Source organism: Ovis canadensis, chromosome 7 (assembly GCF_042477335.2).
Source record: "Ovis canadensis isolate MfBH-ARS-UI-01 breed Bighorn chromosome 7, ARS-UI_OviCan_v2, whole genome shotgun sequence".
Taxonomy (NCBI): Eukaryota; Metazoa; Chordata; class Mammalia; order Artiodactyla; family Bovidae; genus Ovis; species Ovis canadensis.
Genome location: NC_091251.1, coordinates 110,878,659 through 110,902,159, shown reverse-complemented (window position 1 = coordinate 110,902,159; position 23,501 = coordinate 110,878,659). Strand labels below are relative to the sequence as shown.

At 44.0% G+C, this 23,501-nt stretch overlaps 2 protein-coding genes across 4 annotated transcripts in view; one reads left to right on the top strand and one right to left on the bottom strand.

Moving 5' to 3' along the window:
• TTC8 (tetratricopeptide repeat domain 8) overlaps positions 1-18,246 on the bottom strand; it is a 90,180-nt gene extending 71,934 nt beyond the window's left edge. The window contains exon 1 of the mRNA XM_069597258.1: positions 18,117-18,246. The gene's annotated coding sequence lies outside the window, so the exon portion shown is untranslated. The remainder of the gene's footprint in view (positions 1-18,116) is intronic.
• Positions 16,879-23,501, top strand: part of EML5 (EMAP like 5) — a 155,316-nt gene continuing 148,693 nt past the window's right edge. For all 3 annotated transcript variants that reach the window (XM_069597237.1, XM_069597235.1, XM_069597236.1), the window contains exon 1: positions 16,879-17,798. In XM_069597237.1, the coding sequence (XP_069453338.1) occupies positions 17,602-17,798 (197 nt within the window). In that variant the 5' untranslated portion in view covers positions 16,879-17,601. The remainder of the gene's footprint in view (positions 17,799-23,501) is intronic.

Here is a 23,501-nt window from a genome sequence, read left to right as displayed (position 1 = left end):
CCAGTATTCACATGTGGGTGCTCTATTTATGTTTGAGATGATTGTGGTGGTGGTTCTTAAGCTTTTTCTTTCTTTGGCATGCTTTCGAATAGTAGAATTTTTGGTGATGTATTAGAAGGCATTAGGAACATGAAGCAACTTGAGACAAGTCAACAGTAATTACAGAGTAATTACTACTACGGTATGTACAAAGGTCTTCAGTATCTGTGCAAGCATTTACAATTACCTCTCCGAATAGAAGTATTTATTGTCCTGAAAGTGTTTTGTTAAAAGTTCATCAAACAAAAAATTCTCGTGTTTTCTGTTGTTAGACTGACGTCGAGATATCTTCGTACTTCTTCCTGGTAGCTAGCTATACAACTGCCGTACTGAAAACTGCAGAATCCCAGGCTTTTAGTAATTCCATCCAAACCCACGCATTCACAGGCCTGACAAACTCTAGGAGGATTTCCCTGGTGGTCCAGCACAGTTTTGATCCCTGATCAGAGAACTAAGGTCCTGCCTACCTCGAGGTGCCGCCAACAAAGCGTGACAAACTCTAGCTTGTCTCTAGCAGCTGAGGCCGTATGAATAAAGGGGCCCCGGAACGTGCATTCATAGCCAGTTGTCTCTGTGGCCCCATGGACTATAGCCCATCAGACTCCTCTGATGAATTTCCAGGCAAGCGTATTGGAGTGGGAAGCCACTCCCTGCTCCAGGGGATCTTCTGGACCCAGGGATCAAACCCATGCCTCTTGCGTCCCCTGCATTGGCAGGCAGATTCTTTACCACTAGCACCACCTGACCCAGGAGAAGGGAGCAGTGCCCCCGCCAGAGACTGACCCTGACTTGCCCGGGAGTGTCCAGCATTCTCTGGCAGAGGCAGTGGTCGGGGGTGGCTGCTGCAGGGCTGGGGGCACTGAGTGTGCCAGGGCGTGCTCGTAACCTGTTAAACGAGGTCGCCATTATCTTCATCGCCTCCACCACAGTTTGGTCTCAGTTCAAACAACGGGGAGGGAACACAGCCCCGCCCGTCAACAGAAAGTTGGATTAAAGATTTACTGAGCATGGCCCCGCCCTTCAGAACAAGACCCAGTTTTTCCCACAGTGATCTCTCCCATCAGGAAGCTTCCAGTAGCCTCTTATCCTTATCTGTCAGAGGGCGGAAAGAATGAAAACCACAATCACAGAAAACTAACCAAACTGATCACATGGACCACAGCCTTGTCTAACTCATTGAAACTATAAGCCATGCCATGTAGGACCACCCAAGACGGACGGATCATGGTGGAGAGTTCTGACAAAATGTGGTCCACTGGAGAAAAGAAAGTGAAAGTGAAGTTGCTCAGTCACATCTGACTCTTTGTGACCCCATGGACTGTAGCCCACCAGGCTCCTCCGTTCTTGAGATTCTCCAAGCAAGAGTACTGGAGTGGGTTGCCATTTCCTTCTCCAGGGGATCCTCCTGACCCAGGGATCAAACTCAGGTCTCCTGCACTGCAGGCAGATGCTTTACCCTCTGAAACATAAGTTGCACTGGGGAAGGGAATGGCAAACACTTCAGTATTCTTGCCCCAAGCACCCCATGAACAGTATGAAAAGGCAAAAAGATAGGACACTGGAAGATGAACTCCCCAGGTTGGTAGGTGCCCAATATGCTACTGGAGAAGAGCGGAGAAATAGCTCCAGAAAGAATGAAGCCAAAGCGAAAACAGTGCCCAGTGGTGGACGTGACTGGTGACGGAATTAAAGTCCGATGCTGTAAAGAACAATATTGCATAGGAACCTGGAATGTTAGGTCCATGAATCAAGGCAAATTGGAAGTGGTCAAACAGGAGATGACAAGACTAAACATTGACATTTTAGAAATGTGAACTAAAATGGACTGAAATGGATGAATTTAAGTCAGATGACCATTACATCTACTACTGTGGGCAAGAATCCCTTAGAAGAAGTGGAGTAGTCCTTATAGTCAACAAAAGAGTCCGAAATGCAGTACTTGGATGCAATCTCAAAAACGACAGAATGATCTCTGTTCAATTCCAAGGCAAACCATTCAATATCACAGTAATCCACGTCTATGCCTCAACCAGTAATGCTGAAGAAGCTGAAGTTGAAGGGTACTATGAAGACCTTCTAGAACTAACACCCAAAACAGATGTCCTTTTCATTATAGGGGAAGGGAATGCAGAAGTAGGAAGTCAAGAGATACCTGAAATAACAGGTAAATTTGGCCTTGGAGTACAGAATGAAGCAGGGCAAAGGCTAATAGAGTCTGGTTAAAAGAATGCACTGGTCATAGCAAACACCCTCTTCTAACAACGCAAGAGAAGACTCTACACATGGACATCACCAGATGGTCAACACCGAAATCAAATTGATTATATTCTTTGCAGCCAAAGATGGAGAAGCTCTATACAGTTAGCAAAAACAAGACCAGGAGCTGACTGTGGCTCAGATCATGAACTCCTTATTGCCAAATTCAGACTGAAATTGAAGAAAGTAGGGAATACCACCCGACCATTCTGGTATGATCTAAATTAAATCCCTTACCATTATATAATGGAAGTGACAAATTCAAGGGATTAGATCTGACAGACAGAGTGCCTGAAGAACTAGGGACAAGGCTCGTGACATTCTACAGGAGACAGGAATCTAGACCATCCCCAAGAAAAGAAATGCAAAAAGGCTTAATGGCTGTCTGAGGAGGCCTTACAAATAGCTGAGGAAAGAAGAGAAGCTGAAGGCAAAGGAGAAAAGGAAAGATATATCCATCTGAATGCAGAGTTCTAAATAGCAAGGAGACATAAGAAAGTCTTCCTCAATGATCAATGCAAAGAAATAGAGACAAACAATAGAATGGGAAAGACTAGAGATCTCTTCAAGAAAATTAGAGATACCAAGGGAATATTTCATGCAAAGACGGGCTCGATAAAGCACAGAAATGGTATGGACCTAAGCAGAAGATATTAAGAAGACGTGACAAGAATACACAGAAGAACTGTACAAAAAAGATCTTCACGACTCAAATAATCATGGTGGTGTGATCACTCATCTAGAGCCAGACATCCTGGAATGTGAAGTCAAGTGGGCCTTAGAAAGCATCACTACGAAACAAAGCTAGTGGAGGTGATGGAATTCCAGCTGAGCTCTTTCAAATCCTGAAAGATGATGCTGTGAAAGTGCTGCACTCAATATGCCAGTAAATTTGGAAAACTCAGCAGTGGCCACAGGACTGGAAAAGGTCAGTTTTCATTCCAATCCCAAAGAAAGGCAATGCCAAAGAATGTTCAAAGTACCTAACAATTACACTCATCTCACGCGCTAGCAAAGTAATGCTCAAAATTCTCCAAGCCAGGCTTCAGCAATACAAGAACCGTGAACTTCCAGATGTTCAAGCTGGTTTTAGAAAAGGCAGAGGAACCAGAGATCAAATTGCCCACATCCGTTGGATCATAGAGAAAGCAAGAGAGTTTCAGAAAAACATCTATTTCCACTTTACTGACTATGCCAAAGCCTTTGACTGTGTGGATCACAATAAACTCTGGAAAATTCTGAAAGAGATGGGAATATCAGACCATCTGACCTGCCTCCTGAGAAGTCTGTATGCAGGTCAAGAAGCAACAGTTAGAACTGGACATGGAACAACAGACTGGTTCCGAATAGGGAAAGGAGTACATCAAGGCTGTATATTGTCATCCTGCTTATTTAACCTATATGCAGAGTACATCATGAGAAATGCTGGGCTGGATGAAGTACAAGCTGGAATCAAGATTGCCAGGAGAAATATCAATAACCTCAGATATGCAGATGACACCACCCTTATGGCAGAAAATGAACTAAAGAGCCTCTTGATGAAAGTGAAAGAGGAGTGTGAAAAAGCTGACTTGAAACTCAACACTCAAAAAACTAAGATCATGGCATCTGCTCCCATCACTTCATGACAAATAAATCGGGAAATTGTGAAAATAGTGAGAGACTTTATTTTTGGGAGGTCCAAAATCACTGCAGATGGTGACTGCAGCCATGAAATTCAAAGACACTTGCTCCTTGGAAGAAAACTTATGACCAACCTAGACAGCATATTAAAAAGCAGAGACATTACTTTGCCTACAAAGGTCCATCTAGTCAAAGCTATGGCTTTTCCAGTGGTCATGTATGGATGTGAGAGTGGACCATAAAGAAAGCCTTGTGCTGAAGAATTGATGGTTTTGAACTGAGGTGCTGGAGAAGACTCTTGAGAGTCCCTTGGACTGCAAGGAGGTCAAACCAGTCCATCCTAAAGCAAATCAGTTCTGAATATTCGTCCAAAGGACTGATGCTGATGCTGAAACTCCAATACTTTGGCCACCTGATGCGAAGAACTGACTCACTAGTAAAGACCCTGATGCTGGGAAAGATCGAAGGTGGGAGGAGAAGGGGACAACAGAGGATGAGATGGTTGGATGGCATCCCTGATTCGATGGAGATGAGTTTGAACAAACTTCAGGAGTTGGTGATGGACAGGGAGGCCTGGCTTGCTGCAGCCCATGGGGTTGCAAAGATTCGGACACGTCTGAGTGACTGAACTGAACTGAACTGAACTGAGCACCACCTGGGAAGGACCCCAGCCCCTCTTAAAACGCTTGCCTGAGAAAGTTCCATGCGTCCAGGAGAATTTACTGTTTGTTCTAGCCCAAAACTGGTGATAGACTCCTGAACTCCCTTCTAGAGTTTACTAGAGAATGCCTGTGGTGATAAATCCTTTCTTTGCCCTTTGAGATGTAAATCTACCATCCGAAACTGTTTCAGCAAGAACTTGAGAGCTGTCTCTTTGAATTTCAAACATCCAGGGAGATAAGTCTCTCACCCTCAGTGCTTGCATATGCATGAGTAAACAATTTTCTAAAATTCAATACAATAAGAGCTAAGTGGGTAAAGACCTAACTTGCCTCAACTTGCACCACTGCCTCCTGTCATGAGGATAGGAGAGTTTATTTGTCCTCCGGATACACTCCTGTGAACAACTCCAGGTGTCTCAGTCACAGAAAGGCCCCTTAATCCTCCTTCAGTGCCTTTCCCTAAACACACCCAGACTTTTAAAAGTCTCCAGCCCTTTGTTTCAGGGAAGTTGAGTTCAGCTCACAGCAGACCCTCACCATATTGCAACAGTATTGCTAGATACACACTGTCCTCACAGCTCTGACTACTGAACAGCTTTGTCTTTGACAATATTGTTTTGTATTGTGCTATTGCATAACTTGAAGTTGCTGCGGAAATGTATTTTACATGTTGATCCCAGTTTGGTAGCATTTCCACTCAGGAATTAAGCATCGGGCAGCTGCCTGTTTGATCTGTGTTTGGAAACAATGCTCCAGGGTCTCCTGTGTTTCCAACGCATCTTGTCTACAGAGGCACTGACTTGCCTTTGTTCCAGACTGTCTTCTCAAGGATGTTTGTGTAGCAAACAACCTTGGAAGATAAAGTTAGTGTCTCCCTTTGGAGCAAAAGTCTATTTATTGTCCAGTATAATAAACATGATATCTCCCTTCAGGGCAAAAGTCAAACGGGCTTCAGTTGAGTTCAGTCGCTCAGTCGTGTCTGACTCTTTGCGACCCCATGAATCGCAGCACGCCAGGCCTCCCTGTCCATCACCAACTCCCGCAGTTCACTCAGACTCGCGTCCATCGAGTCAATGATGCCATCCAGCCATCTCATCCTCTGTTGTCCCCTTCTCCTCCTGTCCCCAGTCCCTCCCAGCATCAAAGTCTTTTCCAATGAGTCAACTCTTCCCATGAGGTGGCCAAAGTACTGGTTTCAGCTTGAGCATCATTCCTTGCAAAGAAATCCCAGGGTTGATCTCCTTCAGAATGGACTGGTTGGATCTCCTTGCAGTCCAAGGGACTCTCAAGACTCTTCTCCAACACCATAGTTCAAAAGCATCAATTATTCGGTGCTCAGCCTTCTTCACAGTCCATCTCTCACATCCATACATGACTACTGGAAAAAGGGCTTACTGCCCGTTATAAAAGATGTAGGTTCTTCTCCTGTGATGCAGCTTACTACGTATGTGTGTGTGAGTGTGTATGTGGTTACTACGTGGCCCTCTGTATGAGCCTGTGGGAATCGGGGCTCCAGGAGTGAGTGGCTCGGAGATCACAGAGAAACGGGATGGTGCGCCCTGGAAGTGTGGGCATAAACTCCACCTCGCCATGCGTTGCCTTGCACCAGTGCCAAAGAGGAGACGGGAGGGGGCCTGGACACGTAAATTCCCCCCTCCCTTTCGCCTTCCCAGAGGCCACTCTGGGCCACGTTTTGCCCTTGCAGCCCATTAAGGGGAACTCTGTGCGCCCGGTGGGTGCATCTGCAGTGTTGCTGCAGCCAGGCACTCATGCACCACACACCGTCTCACAGCTTTCTTAGCTCACTTTCTTGTCCTCTCCCTCACTGCCCTGGGTTTGCCTTCCCAGCTCAGACAGCCACGCCGTAGTCTTTGCCTCAGTATTTTTTGAAAATCCAGGCTAAGGCACTGGCTAAGTAAAGAGTAAGGACTACAGACTGTAAAAGATTAAACAGACAAAAAAATATGCTCTCGGGGACACATATTCTAGAAGCATTAATAAACGATTCCCCCAAATTCAATATAAGTGCTGCTATAGAAATATGTATGATTTTACAAATGTACTAGGGACATAAACGAAAGCTGATTACTTCTGAAGAGTGGGTGGGGATGTCACAGCAAACCGTAGAGAAGTGGTGTGTATTAGTTTGTCTGGTTCGCTGAAACAAAGTCACGCAAACCGAGTGGCTTAAACAATAGCAACTTATTGTCTCATAGTTCTGAAGGCAAGAAGTTCAAAATCAAAGTGTTGCTAGCCCTGGTTCTCTCTGAGGGCCATGAGGGAGGGGTGTGTTCTGCACCTTTCTCCAAGCTTCTAGTGGTTGTGGTGATCCTTCCTTGGCATATAAATCTCTGCTTTCATCTTTACATGACATTTTCCCTGTGTGAGTGCCTGGGTCCAGATCCCCCACAGCAAAGTGAATCAGATACATGCATTGGCCAAAAAAGTTCATTTGGGTTTTCTGTAAGATGTTACAGAAAAACCCGAACAAACTTTTTTTTTTTTAACCTATTTATTTTGTATGGACCAACAAACTTTTTGGCCGATCCACTATATCTATCTATAGCTATATATCTCTCTTCTTTTTCAGATTCTTTCCCCTTATAAGTCATTACTGAATGCGGAGTAGAGTTCCCTGTGTTGTACAGTAGATCTTTATTTTATTTACAGCAGTGTGTATGTGTTAATCTGGAGAAGGCAATGGCACCCCAGTCCAGTACTCTTGCCTGGAAAATCCCATGGACGGAGGAGCCTGGTAGGCTGCAGTCCATGGGGTCGCTAGGAGTCAGACACGACCGAAGCAAGTTAGCAGCAGCAGCAGTATATGTGTTAATCTCAACCTCCTCATTTATCACTTTCTCCCACATTTCCTCTTTGGTAACCATAAGTTTGATTTTGAGGTCTGCGAACCAGTTTCTATTTTACAAATAAGTTCATTTGCATCATTTCTATTAGATTCCACATTGAAGTGAGACCATGTGGTATTTGTCTCTTTTTAAACATCCTTTTTTAAACAAAGACACCAGTCATACTGGACTAGCATCCCACCCTATTCCAATATGACTTCATCTTAACTAATTACATCTGCAATGATTCTATTTCCAAATGAGGTCACATTCTTAGGTACTGGGGATTAGGACTTCAACGTATAATTTGGGGGGGACACAGTTCAACCCATAAGAAGATGGTATATTTGAGCTGGACCTCAAATGTTCAGGAGTTTGCCAGGCCAATGAGAGCTGATATTACATACATCGTGAATGACACATGGGTGCGTGGAGTTTGGGAACGGTCTGGTTAATTTTGGGGAAGACTGGAGTCTACTATGGCTGGATGGTAGAGCTAGGTCAAGGCAGGAAGGAAGTGACTGAAGATGGCTGTGGCAAGCAGGCTAGAGGCTTCGTGTGTCCCAGGGAGGAGGTGGTCCTTTATTCTGGAGCCCACTGGAAACTACCCAGTGTTTGTTGAACTGACTTTCGTTACTTCTTCCTAATTACAGTAGCAATTGGTGTGTGTAACTGTCATATCAGCTGGGACTTTGCTACCACTTGGAGGCTTTTAGAGGGCTGAAACCCCACGTCCACCATTTGTTGGTATCCTGGGCTTCCCCTGCTCCCTGCCAGAAACTTTATAATTCTCTTCATGGAGTGCTGCTTCCGACGACATCAACCTAGATAAGAAGCCCTGTTTCTCTAGCTTCCATTAAGAAGAAAAACGGACACTTTCTGTATTTGGAAACTTTTAAGATCTGAGAGGCTTTGGAGAGGGTGGCACGGCAAAACCTGCAGCTTCCCGCCTCTCTGACTCCACTCCTTCGTCGTCTTCCTGGAGCAAGAAATCATTTCTCGCTCCTCACGCGGAAGAGCTCTGCAACATTCAGCTCCTCTGGGGTCTCATTTTCTGTGCCAAGCACCCATTTGAGTATCTTTCCCAAACAAATATCATTCTCTTCCCATGAGGAATTGAGGGGTAAAATTCTCTATTTTAAAAAAGAACTTAGAATATTGGAGTTGTATCACCAATAAATACACCAATAAATGAATACATATGAACACACCAATAAAAGTGTACAAATCACCTATCGTATCATAAACTGTTAATATTTGGTATCTTTTGTTCCAGTCTTTAATATATTTCATAACTGGGCTCATTCTATATACCCACTTTTTTGTAACTAGATTAAAAAATTTTTGATATTACATTAAGGGAAAATTCCAATGTTGCCAAAATCAATTTTGAAACCTAATTTCAATGGTTTTATATTTTCACATGAACCGAATCAATTTACTTAAAGTTTCCCTGAGGTGGAACAGTTAGGTTTCTAGATTTTTATTGTTCTAAATTAGGCCATGGTAAACGTTTTGGTGCATGAATCTTGATCTACCTTTTAAATTATTACAGTATGACAGATGACTGAACGAGAAGTTATTGAGTCAAATGATAAGAATATATTAAGACTCAAGAGGCCTCCATTGCTTCTGGAAAATTTCTTGACACAGGAAAGCAGCATGCTCAGACATGATCTTTACAGATTACTCGTGTTGCAGAATCTAGGGGAAAGACAAGTAGAAGCTGAACTGAACTATGGCAAGTGGAGTTCGGGAGGGTGTGGCTACAGAGATGGGGAGGCAGTTCAGGGATATTTCTAAAAATAGTCAAAAGGACTTACTAACTGCTTATGGGAGAAGAGAAACAGTTGAAGAACCAAAGAAAACCACCTAGCTTTCCAACTTAGCGTGGAATACTGCCAGGGAGTATATTGATGTTTCTAATAGAGAAAAAGACTCGATAGCAAGGTGTATAGATATGTAGAAGAGGATAGTTTGGCTTGCAGCTTTTTTTGTTTGAATAACATACTCATTTTTAATGGCTTTCAGTGCCCTCTAACAGACATTTGGGATGATGTTTATTGGTAGGGGGAAAAAATCTGTAATTTTTCTTGCCCAAAATATGCAGCTAGCTTTAGAATTCTCATAAGGAAGGGCACTGGGGTGGCAACCTGGTTAGGAGGAGTCTTGTCTTAAAGCTGCATTTTTTTTTAAGCAAACATCTATTTTGTTTTTGCTTTAATTTAGATTGCATGCAGACTTAGTTATGTAAACGGAGGTTGGAGAATATTAAAGCTTCCAAGTCAGCCCTGGATAGCTACTGCTGGCATCCACTCCTTCTCATTCTAGCGCTATAACTCCAGTTTTCCTTGGAAGAATCACCCCTCTTCCACTCTCCCTTCCTGTGGTTTTAGCGCACCTGGCCCTACTCTGTGGTGCCAAGGGTGGGCAGCCAAACAGTGCCAATGGCATTGAAGTCAAGGAGTTTCCAGGAGAACTGCTGAAAAACTCTTTCCACAGGGGTGTCTTTTTTCAAAAAATGAAATTTATCTTAATTGGAGTATAATTAGTTTACAATATTGCGATGGTTTTTGCCATATACCAACAGGAATCAGCCATGGGTGCACATGTGTCCCCCATCCTGAACCCCCTCCCACCTCCCTCCCCACCCCATCCCTCTGGCTTGTCCCCAAACACAGGCTTTGAGTGCCCTGCTTCATGCATTGAACTTGCACTGGTCATCTATTTTACATATGGTAATACACAGGTTTCCACGCTGTGCTCTCAAATCTGTCCACCCTCGCCTTCTCCCACAGAGTCCAAAAGTCTGTTCTTTACATCTGTGTCTCTTTTGTTGCCTTGCATAAAGGATCATTGTTACTGTCTTTCTAAATTCCATATATATGCATTAGTATACTGTATTGGTGTTTTTCTTTCTGGCTTACTTCACTCTATATAATAGGCTCCAGTTTCATCCACCTCATTAGAACGGATTCAAATGTATTCTTTTTAATGGCTGAGTAATACTCCATTGTGTATATGTACTGCTGCTTTCTTATCCATTCATCTGCTGATGGACATCTAGGTTGCTTCCGTGTCCTGGCTATTATAAACAGTGCTGCGATGAACATTGGGGTACACGTGTCTCTTTCAATTCTGGTTTCCTCGGTGTGTATGCCCAGCAGTGGGATTGCTGGGTCATAGGCACTTCTATTTCCAGTTTTTTAAGGAATCTCCACACTGTTCTCCATAGTGGCTGTACAGTTTGCATTCCCATCAACAGTGTAAGAGGGTTCCCTTTTCTCCACACCCTCTCCAGCATTTATTGCTTGTAGACTTTTTGATGGCTGCCATTCTGACCAGTGTGCGATGATACCTTATTTTGGTTTTGATTTGCATTTCTCTAATAATGAGTGATCTTGAACATTTTTCATGAGTGTATTAGCCATCTGCATGTCTTCTCTGGAGAAATGTCCATCTGGTTCTTTGGTCTACTTTTTGGTTGGTCTACTTTTTGGTTTTGCTGGTATTGAGCTGCATGAACTCCCATGGGGATTTCTAAGAGAAGATGGTAGAACTGGACCTGCTGGCCCCTCTCTTGCCTTCTAGCAATGGCATCAACTCAAAAGAAATTCGAACTAGGTTTATTCTGATGACCCAGTTCTGATGGCATCTTGAGCCCCTAAGGTCCAAGTGCTTTGATGCCAGTTCTAGTTTCAGTCCTTTTTGACACTAAAATCCCATTTTTATCTAAAGCCATTTTGAGTAGGTTTCGGTCACATACAACTGAAAAAGTTCTTACTAATACAGAATCCCAGGGACGGGGGAGCCTGGTGGGCTGTTGTCTCTGGGGTCGCACAGAGTCAGACACGACTGAAGCGACTTAGCAGTACAGTATTGGAGATCAGAAGAAGGTTTGAGTTTTCCAAAGCTTCAACTATTCAAGATAAAACTAAAAGGAATTCTACTGTGACTACACAAGTATTCTTTTTAATATTTAATGGTTGACAAATACGTATGAAACACCTATTGTAGTGCCAGGTACTATGTTAGGCTCTGTACATAAAACAGGTTAAAGCTATGGTTAGAGAAACACTTTGTGCACAGCATATTAAAAATCCAATCATCATAATCCATAAGTTGGCTGAATGAGCTAGCTAGAATTAGTAGTATGAATTTTGCCTTCCAAGCTTTCTAGACTTTGTCTTTTATTTCTTTTTGTAAAGACCTGAGGGTAACTAAAATTGGTAGGCAGCAAAAAACAAATTTTATTTGCTTGCATTTTAATATTTCAAATGTCTGGAATATACCACACTAGGGACTCAAGTTTCAAGATATAGATTACCAAAAGGTGTTGCAGCTTCTATTTAAAATGCCTAACAAATGTGCAGCTGTTGACGTGTAGAATTTAGGGGTCTTTCTCCTGCATCCTTATTTGCATTCTTTCGAAACGTACAGATATGAAAGCATACCTAGCAATAAAAGGTTGATTAAGCTTTCTGATGTGGCACTGGTAAAAACATTATATAAAAAGTAAGGATAAGAACTAATTGGGGTTTTTCTCTCTGTTATTCAGGAATGGTTTACTCTTTAGCCACCCTTCTGCCTCAGCTGTCTCTTTCGGTCTTGTCAGTTGAGGATTGTTTAATTAAGAATGTTTTTGCTTCACACTCCACCCTTGGGTCATTAAAGATTGCAATGGAAAATATAATAATGGAAAGATTATTTAGCTCTGTTATTAATATGATGCTTAAATATATATCATGGGATCCATAAGAGAATGTACTGAAAAAATCTGAAACGTGGAAAAAAATACTTCTTATTCCTCACCATCCTACATCTCATAAAAACTACATGTAACCAGCAATGAATGTGCCACAATTATACCGTAACAAAATATTTCATCTTTTCTAAGTTCACTGCCTAAATGTAAATAGCCAACAACATTTCCTTTTTCCCACCAGGGATGTTCAAGGAACTCGGTAGTGAGTTAGCAAACATAGTCTTTAAAAAAAACACACACACACACAAATACTTATGACAAAAAGAAATTGGGTATGCCCTTGTCCAGGGAACCCCACACAGGTTGTTCTATGTCTTCAGAGTGACTTCTCAGGCCTGAGCTCTTTCTTCTTCGCAGGTGTCAGAAGCCTCCTCTGCAGCCCCTTTCTCTTCATTCTTATCATCCCAAGCCAAAGACGAGCTGTTGAGTGTGGCACATTTCCCCCAGGCTCCCTCATCTTCCCCTTCTAATTTTTGGCTACCCTCATTACAAGAGTTTTGATGGAAGGTATTTTTCATATACTGAAGTATGGCAAAATTATTCTGGCTTATATATGATTAAACTTAAACTTTATGCTAACTAGAGCAGTCTGTTTTGTGCATCACCGACTCGGCGGACATGAGTTTGGGTAGGCTCCAAGAGTTGGTGGCGGACAGGGAAGCCTGGTGTACTGCAGTCCGTGGGGTCATAAAAAGTCAGACATGACTGAGTGACTGAACTGAAGTGAAACATGCATTGTACATCTGCTTTAACCACTAAAGGAAAGAATTTTTCATGGAGAATAAAGTGGAGGTTCTTTAAAAGACTAAAAGTAGAACGACCATGCGTGCTTGCATGCTAAGTTGCCTAAGTCGTGTCCAACTCTTTGCGACCCCATGGACTGTGGCTCACCAGGCTCCTCTGTCCATGGGATTCTCCAGGCAAGAATACTGGAATGGATTGTCGTGCCCTCCTCCAGCTCTTCCTGACCCAAGGGTAGAACCCATGTCTCTTATGTCTCCTGTATTTGCAAGTATGTTCTTTACCACTAGGACAAACTGGAAAGCCCAGAATGATCATATGACCCAGTAACCCTGCTCCTAGGCACATATCTGGAGAAAACCATAATTCAAAAAGATACATGCACCCCAATGTTCATTGCAGCACTATTTACAATAGCCAGGACATGGAAGTCACCTAATGTTAATCAACAAAGGAATGGATAAAGATGTGGTATACATATACAACAAGTTTGATGGCAGGAGAAGAAGGGGACGACAGAGGATGAGATGGTTGGGTGGCACTACCGAATCAATGGACATGAGTTTTTGGGCAAACTCCTGGACATGGTGAAGAAAAGGGAAGCCTGGCATGCTGCAGCCCATGGAGTCACAAAGAGTCAGATATGATTGAGCAACAGTACATATGCAATGGAATATTGCTGCTGCTGCTGCTGCTGCTGAGTCGCTTCAGTCGTGTCCAACTCTGTGCAACCCCATAGAAAGCAGTCCACCAGGCTCCCCCATCCCTGGGATTCTCTAGGCAAGAGAGTAGGTTGCCATTTCCTTACTCAACCATAAAAAGGAACAAAACTGTGCCATTTGCAGGGATGTGGATGGACATAGAGACTGTCCTATAAAGTATGCCAGAAAGAAAAAGCAAATATTGTAGATAATGCATATGTGTGGAATCTAGAATAATAGTACAGCCGAACCCATTTGCAAAGCAGAGACAGACTGAGGTGTAGAGAACAAACTTATGGACACCAAGAGAAAAGTCGGGGGGGATGACTGGGAGACTGGGATTGCCGTATATACACCACTCTGTATAAGATGGGTGACTAATGAATGGCGCAGGGGGAAAAAAGGCACAGTCTGTTTTTAGGGCATATATTAAGTTAAACTTAAGAACACATTTCAATATACGGTGGTGGTGGTTCAGTCATCTCTAAGTCTTGGCCAACTCTCTTGAAACCATGAACTGTAGCCCGCAAGGCTCCTCTGTCCATTGCCTGGATTTCCCAGGCAAGAATACTGGAGTGGGTTGCCGTTTCCTCTCTAGGGGTTCTTCCGGACCCAGGGATTGAATCTGTGTCTTCTGCATTGCAGGCGGTCTTCTGCGCTGCAGGCAGATTCTTTACCACTGAGCCACCAGGGGAGCCCCTTCAGTATACAGTAGGTGCATACAAACACCATTTGACTCCGCTTATATGAGGTAACTAGGATAGTCATATTCATAGAGTCAGAAAGTACAGCGATAGATGCCAGAGGCAGGGGTGGGGAGGGGGGAGGGGACTTAGTTTTAGATGGGAACAAAGTTTCAGTTCAGGAGAGTAAAAAACCCCAGAGATGATGATGGTGGGAGTCGCACAATGTGAGTGTACTTGGTGCCCCTGAACCCGACAGTTAACTGTGGTTAAAATTGTTTACGTTATGTGACTTCTATCACAATTAAAATGTTTAAAAATAAAAAGGAATAATTGTGGTTCAAGCATCCAAAGTGGAGCTGGGTGGCCATTGTGGATATGGTTTCAGATATGTTCCTCCACCCCTGAGAACTTGAATTTTCTGAACTGTATCAGTTTCAAGGACACCGCCAATCAGTCTCAAAACAATATCTGCTAGCAACTGCCAGCCAGAACCTTACGTTCCCAAGGTCTCCCCTCGTAACCAAGCAACCATTTTGAACCCAATCAATCCATGCTTGCCAAGAACCCTTACTCCTTTCCAGCACCAATCCTAGTCCTTGACAATCTATGTAATCTTAGTTTTTGCCCATATAAGCCTCCTCCATTTTGTAGTAGCCCGCTTAGCTCCTCTGTCCATGGGATTATCCTGGCAAAACTATTGGAGTGGGTAGCCATCTCCTTCTCCAGGGGATCTTCCTAACCCAGGGACGGAACCTGCATCTTCAGCACTGAAAGCGGATTCCTTACCGCTGAGCCACCAGGGAAGCCCTATTCTGTAGTCCAGGGAAGTACAATTCAAGTGCTTCTTGGATCTGTGTATCCCAGGCTATCATCCTCAGTTTGGCTCAAAACTTCTCTATTTCTATTATAGATTGGTTTAGTGGCTAAGTCGTGTCTGACCCCGGAGACCCCACAGACTGTAGCCCATCAGGCTCCTCCGTCTGTGGGATTCTCCAGGCAAGAACACTGGAGTGGGGTGCCATTTCCTTCTCCAGGTATAGATTGGTATATTGATTATTTCCATTGACAGTTTTATAGCTAATCACCTGGGAATAGTAAAAATAATAAGAATTTAAAATGTCTAAAAGCTGGGAAATTTTATGAAGTGCTGACAGTTTTTCCTGCATTGTAGTTCCTCACTGTTTTGTTAGATGATTATTGTGAACTAATTGGATGCCATTTCTACTTTCAACCTTCCTGGTGGAGTTCACCAAATCTACTCGCACCTTCATAGTTTACACTGACAGAAATTATTTCCTCTGAAATAGCCCTTCTTTCCTGTATGTCGACTAGAAGTCATAGCCAAAACTGAAAAGGTATCCTCTTGTCTTAAATTGGTAATTTGCATCTTTGAGGAAGCAGAAATAGGGTAACATTCAGTCCAAGGTATGGATGCCACCTAGGAATCATCACCTCTTTCTTAAAAAGATGCTAGTTTATTCTAGCTTTTTTTTTTTTTTTTTTTTAAGATTTCCAAGTTTTGGTATTTCCCAAGGAAATAAACACTGATTTTTTTTTCCAGACACAGAAGATTCATACTTGTGTTTTATAAATTATTTTTTCTTGTTGTAAACCTTGGGGTTATCATTCTGGACTTAAAATCTTTTAAAACACTGACTTCAAATTATTTTTATAGGTACTGGTAAATTCCATGAGAGGAGGCATTCAGAAAACTGAGTAGGAGAGGAACTGACCTAGAACTCGTTGCTTCCAGTATTTGTGCTTACAGGCTCATTCTCCAGCGTCAGTAAGACTGAAGACATCCTCATCACCACCATGCGAGCAGTATCAAAACAGTCCTCTAAAAACACAAAATCAGGTACCATTGCTGCTGATACTGCTAAGTCGCTTCAGTCGTGTCCGACTCTTGTGAGACCCCATGGACGGCAGCCCACCAGGCTCCCCTGTTCACGGGATTCTCCAGGCAAGAACACTGGAGTGGGGTGCCATTTCCCTCTCCCGTACCATTGCTATTCATCAAGAAATAGGATCTGGCATGTGATTTTACGGTTTAAATTCTACTTTTAGCTTTGAAAGTACCATTGCTGTTTATCAAGAAATAGGATCTGGCGTGTGATTTTACGAGTTAAACTCTACTTTTAGCTTTGAGGTCACGTATACAAATAAGAAAACGTGTATTCCGAAAGTCAGGTTTTAGTCCCACGCAATGTCTGCTACAGTAAGCACCACGAAGCTGCCATAAAAGCATACACACGCACAAGGTAAAAGGAACAATTCAGCAAGGAGGTTAACATCCTGGTGTTGATTCTTCCACGCATAAGCGTAGTCCTGGCCGAGGACGGGGGCCTGGTGAGACCGACAGGCGCTCTGCAGCAGCAGGGGACAAGGGCGGCCGAGAGTCCGCCCGGAGCCGGAGCGGGATGCGATCAGGGCAGCCGAGGTCATCGGTCCTGGCCGAAGATAGCCGAGCTAGACCCGTGCAGCTAGAGGGGGAGCAGGAGAACCGGGCCGAGCGACGGTCCCGGGAGCGCCCCCGCTGGGAGGGGCGGGGCGAGGCGCGCGCGGGCGGCGGGGGCCGGGGCCCCGGGTCTGGGCTCGGGGGCGCGCGCACGCCGCGGGTCTGGGCTCGGGGGTCGGGGGGCGTGCGGCGCGTGTCTGGGCTCGGGGGCGCGCGCGGCGCGGGTCTGGGCTCGGAGAGCGCGCGCACGCCGCGGGTCTGGGCTCAGGGGTCGGGGGGCGTGCGGCGCGTGTCTGGGCTCGGGGGCGCGCACGCCGCGGGTCTGGACCCTCGGGTGGGGGGGCGCGCGGCGCGGGTCTGGGCTCGGGGGCGCGCGCGGCGCGGACTCGCCGAGCTGTGGGACGAGGCCGCGGCGAGACGCGAACGCCGCAGGGGGACCGGGGCGGCGGCGGCTGAGGAGTGGAGACGGGAGGCGGGTCCTCGCTCGCTCGGCTCACGGCTTGGGCGCTGCGGGCTGAGGAGACCAGGCGGCCGAGGCGGCGACGGGGGGGCGCGCGGCAGTCCCCCACCTCACCTGACGGCCGGCGGCGCCCGCGGCCCTCAGCATGCGCCGCGAGGCGAGGGCTCCCCTCCCGCCCGTGGGCTGAGGCGGCGCCGGCGGCGGCAGGGAGAGGCGGCATGCGGCTGCCGGGCGCGGCGTAGAGGACGCGGCAGGCGGCGAGTGCCGGCCGCCCGGGGAGGGCTCGCTTCGCCCGGCCGCCGCCGCCTCCCGCCGCCGGGCGCCCGAGCGGAGCGGAGCGGCGCGGCGGGCTGGGCGCCCCGACATGGCGGCCAGGAGCGCCCCGAGCTGCCACCTGCGGCTCGAGTGGGTGTACGGCTACCGGGGCCACCAGTGCCGCAACAACCTCTACTACACGGCGGCCAAGGAGATCGTGTACTTCGTGGCGGGCGTCGGCGTGGTGTACAGCCCGCGCGAGCACCGGCAGAAGTTCTACCGGGGCCACAGCGACGACATCATCAGGTACGCGGCCCGGGGCGGCCGGCGGCCCCCCGCGGCCCGCTCGCGCAGGGCGCCGCGCCCCGAAGGGGAGGCCCGGCGCCGCTAGTCCCGACCCTGCCCTCTGGGCACCGGGAAGCCAGTGCCCTTTCCCGTCTTCGTATCCTGAGTCTGCCCCGCGGGTCGCTGCGATGGCCCCAAGTCCGCGGGCCCTCCCTTCTCCCTTCCTCAGATGGGTGCAGTGTACCGAACGCTGCTGTGGGTTGCGTTTTTACCCCTTGAAATCTCGTCGGAGACTGCTTATTAAACGAATTCTTAGAGCGCCAGAGGAAAGTCCTTTACCTAGTAGAGAACGCAGGAGAGTCCCGTAAGCGCTAGGCTGGTCCGGGGAAGCGCGACCGGGCTGGCATCCTAGAGGGCACTCGGCTCTTGGCCATAATAACTCGTTGAGGTTTCACCGCCTGCTGTTATCAGCAGATAGAAATCCCGGCAACCTTCAGGCAGTTCATCGGACTTTAAAATTTGCACACCTGAAGGCAGTTTGAGGGCAAGGATTGATTAAACCCATCCACACACACCCCTCCCCCGCCCAATCATTTTAGGTGCTAAAATTATTCTGATTTCCATTTCTCTTGTTTCCTTTTTGGTAAAGCACTCCTAAATAAGTTTACTTTTTTTTTTTTCTTAAATCACAATTTTGTCTACATTTTAATTCTTCTTTGACCGTCATCTTAAAATTGGTCCCAGTGCTCGTTTCCATTTCTTTAGTGAGCGGTGTATTTGAAATAGCATTTTCTATCAGTGTCTCTTCAGAACTTTTGTGGCAAATGAAGTTAAGAGCAGCAGAGATTATTTTAGACTGTTGATTATTGTCTCAAGCACAGCATATTTGTCGTTGATAAAGAGATGTGTTTTAAAACATTTTGAGACTCTGTGTATGTGTGTTTTTAAGAGATTCTATGATTGGGTTTGATTACTCAGTTTTATCCCCCTATCTGTGTTCCACAGGACTTAAACTGTGCAATTAAAACCCATTTGGTATCATGTTTTGTAGGCAAAACACTCTGGTACTTAAATACCATAAATAAAGATCTGTTTTGCATGTCTGCACATTTATGCTCTGTAAGAGAGGGAGGGAGGCTTAGGACAAACAAAAGGTATGGCAAGATAGAATAAAGATAAAGAGAGCAGAAACAGATTGTGGAATAGGAAATGAGGCAGTGTTTGGGGTTCAGTGTGTGTGTGTGTGCTTACTCATGTCAGACTCTTTGAGACCCCATGGACTGTAGCCTGCCAGGCTCCACTGTCCATGGAATTCTCCAGGCAAGAATACCGGGTGGGTTGCCATTTCCTTCTCCAGGGGATCTTCCCCCATGCAGGGATCGAACCCTGGTCTCCTACACTGCAGGCAGATTCACCATCTTGTGTGTTATTCACCCCAAGAGTAGAATTTACCCCAGTTCTTTGTCTTTTTCCCTGATCCTTTCCCGTTTCTCCCTTCTTTTCCACGTGTTAATCTCCGACAGTTCAGGGGATAGTTAAGTTTATCTAGTGGAAACAGCCTTGACTGAAGTCCTCCTCCAGATATTCAGTCTGTTAGGCTCCTTTCAGTAGGTGGGGTCGGTAGGTGCAAAGGATGCTGAGGTGCACTTCTATTGTTTTTACTCCTTGGTAGTTGAGAGTAATATAGTATGAAGATCTTCTGAAACTGGATACAATTTTTTTGATGGGGAAAATGATGCTTTGTTTATTCTTCCAGCAGTAATTTGAACCTATATGTCACATGGCTTGAATTTTTAAAATTGTGTTTCAGTAAACTGCAAGGAAGAGATGCTTATGCTTTCCTTTGGTGTACATAGTTGCATAACCATAGATGTAGTGTCTCAAAATGTTTGAAAATGACAGATTAGTCTAATTTTTGCCTTAATTAGATACTTGCTTGTGACTTTATGCAAATGATTCACCCTCAAAATAATTTATAACAGTAAAAAGTTTGCTTGAAAATTGCCATGGCAATTGCATCCTGAAATCGTAGCACAAATTTACTACAGTACTAAGACTAAGCAATCAAAGAGTTTGATTTCCAATCAAAAACTGAAAATTTTGTTTCAAGCAATAATGGTAGAAATCATTCTTGTTTGTGAAAGTTCAACGTTTTCAAATTCGTTTCAATTCAGTGTTTGAAATACAGGTATAGTTACTACTGTAATTTTTCAATTATGTCACAGCAGAAAATGAAATTTTTATAAATGGTACCATGGTGGAAAACAATGTTGCTATAATGTTAGCCTTATTAATAAAACATCATTGCTGTATTTATCATCTGTTTTATTTTCATATTTCTTGAAACTTAGGTAAACTTATTAAATATAACTTAGTCTGAATATAAGACTGTACCAGAATGAGCAAGTCATTGTCTTTAGGTTTTAAAAATGCAAGTGCCATATTGGTTGGAAAGACAAAAGTAAGGATCATTTGCTTTCCAGTTCTGTCGTCTTACTACATCTAGCATTGCCAGCGGTGGTGCCACATGACTTTATCATTTTGTCTGTGTTACGTGTAATTATCTTACTTCTTTTTACTAGATACGTATGTATATCGTGTTCTTTCCTTTAGTTATATTTATTTCAGTATTACTGATTTATATAGAAATTTGTTTCACTGTCAGAATTTTAGTCACTTTTTTTTTCTTATTTTCTATGTCCCAAGTTATATTGATAAAATTCTCTAGTTATTAAATGTTTGTTACAGGTTTAAGAGTAAGTTAGAGACTACTGGCAGTTTTACTATAAAATGCACATCTGTAGCATGGTCTATATTTTGAAACTTTTGCCAGCTGTCTTCCCAAAGGATACAGTAGCTTTTTAAATTAGTGTTTCTAGATACCACCCATCAACACATTTTTGACAAGTTTGTATTTGAAGTGGATGTTACTGATAGTTCTCAAAACATGTATCACCAGTGAAGATGGTTAATGGAATGTAGTTAACTTGGTGCATTTTGTTACTACTTTTTTTTTTTCTTTAGACAAAATGAAAGGTAGAGTAGCTCGTCAATTGTGGCAGGTGGTGCTCTTGAGAAAAAATACTGATCAGGCTTCACCATAGTCTAGTAAAAGTGGTTTCTAACGACTGTACTTATAGTATGAAAATTTCATTTATTCAACACAAGTCAGAATTGTTGTTGGAAAAGTGTTTTGGAATGTATGATGTTTCCATGGTGGATCGTGTGTTTTGTGTTTATGGGTTGAGGGCAGCAACTTTCTAAGGTCTGGCGGGAATCACCACAAGCCTACTGGTTGTCTACTTAATGTTTCCAGATATATGGTCAATATTTCCCAAACCTGACTGATCATCAGAATCATTTAAGGAGCTTTTTGCCATTTTTTTTAGCCTTTTCATGAGATGTAGTAAGCTAGAATCCTCTAGAGCTGGATCCCAGGAATTTGTTTTTCACAGAGTGCCCCCGGATGATTCTGTTTAGGAAACACATTGCCAATCTGTATCCCAAAATATGCATGTGTAATTATTAAATAAGCAGTTTGAGAAGTGGGTAGAACTCCTTCCTTCAAACTTGATTCCAGAATTTTCTTAAGCATTGTGTAATATTCAGAAGCTGTACTTCAGAAAGTATTAAGCAACATACAGATTTACTAAAATGTCCCCATGTTTAAGTAACTAGAATTGGTGGTCTTAACTGTTACAGACTATGTAATAATTTTTTTCTGTAAGATTTCACTTTGTGTGTTAGGATATCAAAATATTTATGGTTGTTTTTCAAATGCTGCATAGTTTAAGAGGTAAAATTAACATGTTTTCAGGCAAAGGTTGGAATTATATAGAATAATAGTTCAAACTATCATAAATGTACCTTAAGTGTATATTATTAGGGTAAAAGAGAAATTTTAGATTTGTATTATAATTGTTTACTTTTTTATTTTATGATGTCTAATATACAGATAACTAATAAAATATATTTTATATAAATTAAGGAAAACATATGGTAAATAAATTCCTAGAAACTATTAAGAAATAAGAATAGTTCCTTAGAAACGATCAACTTACTGTTCCTTCAAGGCTTTTTACTCATCCAAGAAATATTTATTGAACTCCTTCTTTGTGCACGGGTCTAGCCTGAAGGTATTAGGAGTTAAACCCTGCCAGTCAAGTGTAAGATTCCTGTGTGTACCAGGGATAGCATTAGTGTACCTGGGGTATGGTGTATGCAGGCGTATAACAGTTACAGGGATGTGTCCCAGTGAGTGGAACACCTAAGCAGGCTGGGTCTTGAAGGACAACGGAGAGGCAGAGTCATGGGGGAAGTGAGCGAAGGCATAGCGTTCTGAAGAGAGGCAGTGCCGTATGCAGTGGTTTCGTGTTAAGAGAAAATAACTGAAAAAGTCATCTGTACTCGCTGTCTTCAGCTCTTTTTCTCCCATTCAGTCCTGGCTGTATTTTATTTCACCATTGCAGCTCTTGTCAAGGTCACCAGTGACCTCCACAGTGCTCTATCCAGAGGTCAGTTTTCTGTTCTCATCTTTTTTGATTTATCATCATCATTTGCCACAGTTGGTTACACCCACATTCTTAAGACACTTTCTTAAGTGGTGTCTGGGATACATATTAGTGTAAAAATAGGTATTTCTTGTTTCACTTAGTCTTTCAGCAGATATTTATTGAGCACCTATTCGTATTTGTCAGTGGCTGTTTTTAGCACTAGAATTACAGCAGTGAACCAAACAAGTGAAATTCCCAACCTTCACTGATACTTTATGTACTGGGGGGAGGTAATAAGGTAAATTTCACATTTATGCACATATATTGAATTATGTATTTGGTCTGTACATACATATTATTTTGTGTATATAGCGGTGTATCTGTCTGTGTGTGTAGATATATATAATATGTAAGGGCTAGGGGGAAAAGGCAGGAAAGTGAGACACAGACTATTGGAAAGAGTTTAGATAGAAGTTTGGGTAGGGGAGCCAGGAAGGCCTCCTTAAAATAGAAATGTAACGCTTGAGTGAGCCGTGGAGGTGAGGGACTGTGCCGGGTGGCTGTCTGGAGGGAATGATGTTGCAGGCAAAGGACGTCACGTTCAGAGGCCTGAAGTGGAATGCGTCATGTGTTTGAGGGGCAGTAGGAGAGTTAGAGTGGCTGGAGTGCAGTGAATTCCCATAAAAGCACAGAGACGAGGTCTGATGAAGAATGGTGGTGGCACAGATTGTTTAGGACTTCGTGGGCTATTGAGAAGATTTTTTTGCCTTCACATCTGAGGGAGATTAGAAGCCATTGGAACAATTTAATCAAATCAGTGACCTAATTTGAGTTAATGGTTTGACAAGGTCACTCTGGATCCTGTATTGATGATGGAGGGAGAGGTGAAAGATGGAAGCAGACAGACCACTTAGGAGACTTAGAAGAGATGTTGGTGGCTTGGGCCAAAGCGGTAACAACGGGAGCAGTGAGAAACCACTCGACATACTTTGAAGACAGAGGCAGCGTGATTTACTAGTGGACCAGGTGTAAATTGTGACAGGAAAGAAAGGTCAGTGATGATCGCAGTTTGGGGCCAGAACACCTGAGAATGGGGTTGCCTGTTAGTGAATTAGCAAAGGCTGTGGGGAGGGCAGATTTTCTGCTTCGGGAGAAAGGGACGATCATGAGCTGTTTTAGATACTAATAGACAACCAACCCAGAGAAGGCAGTGGCACCCCACTCCAGTACT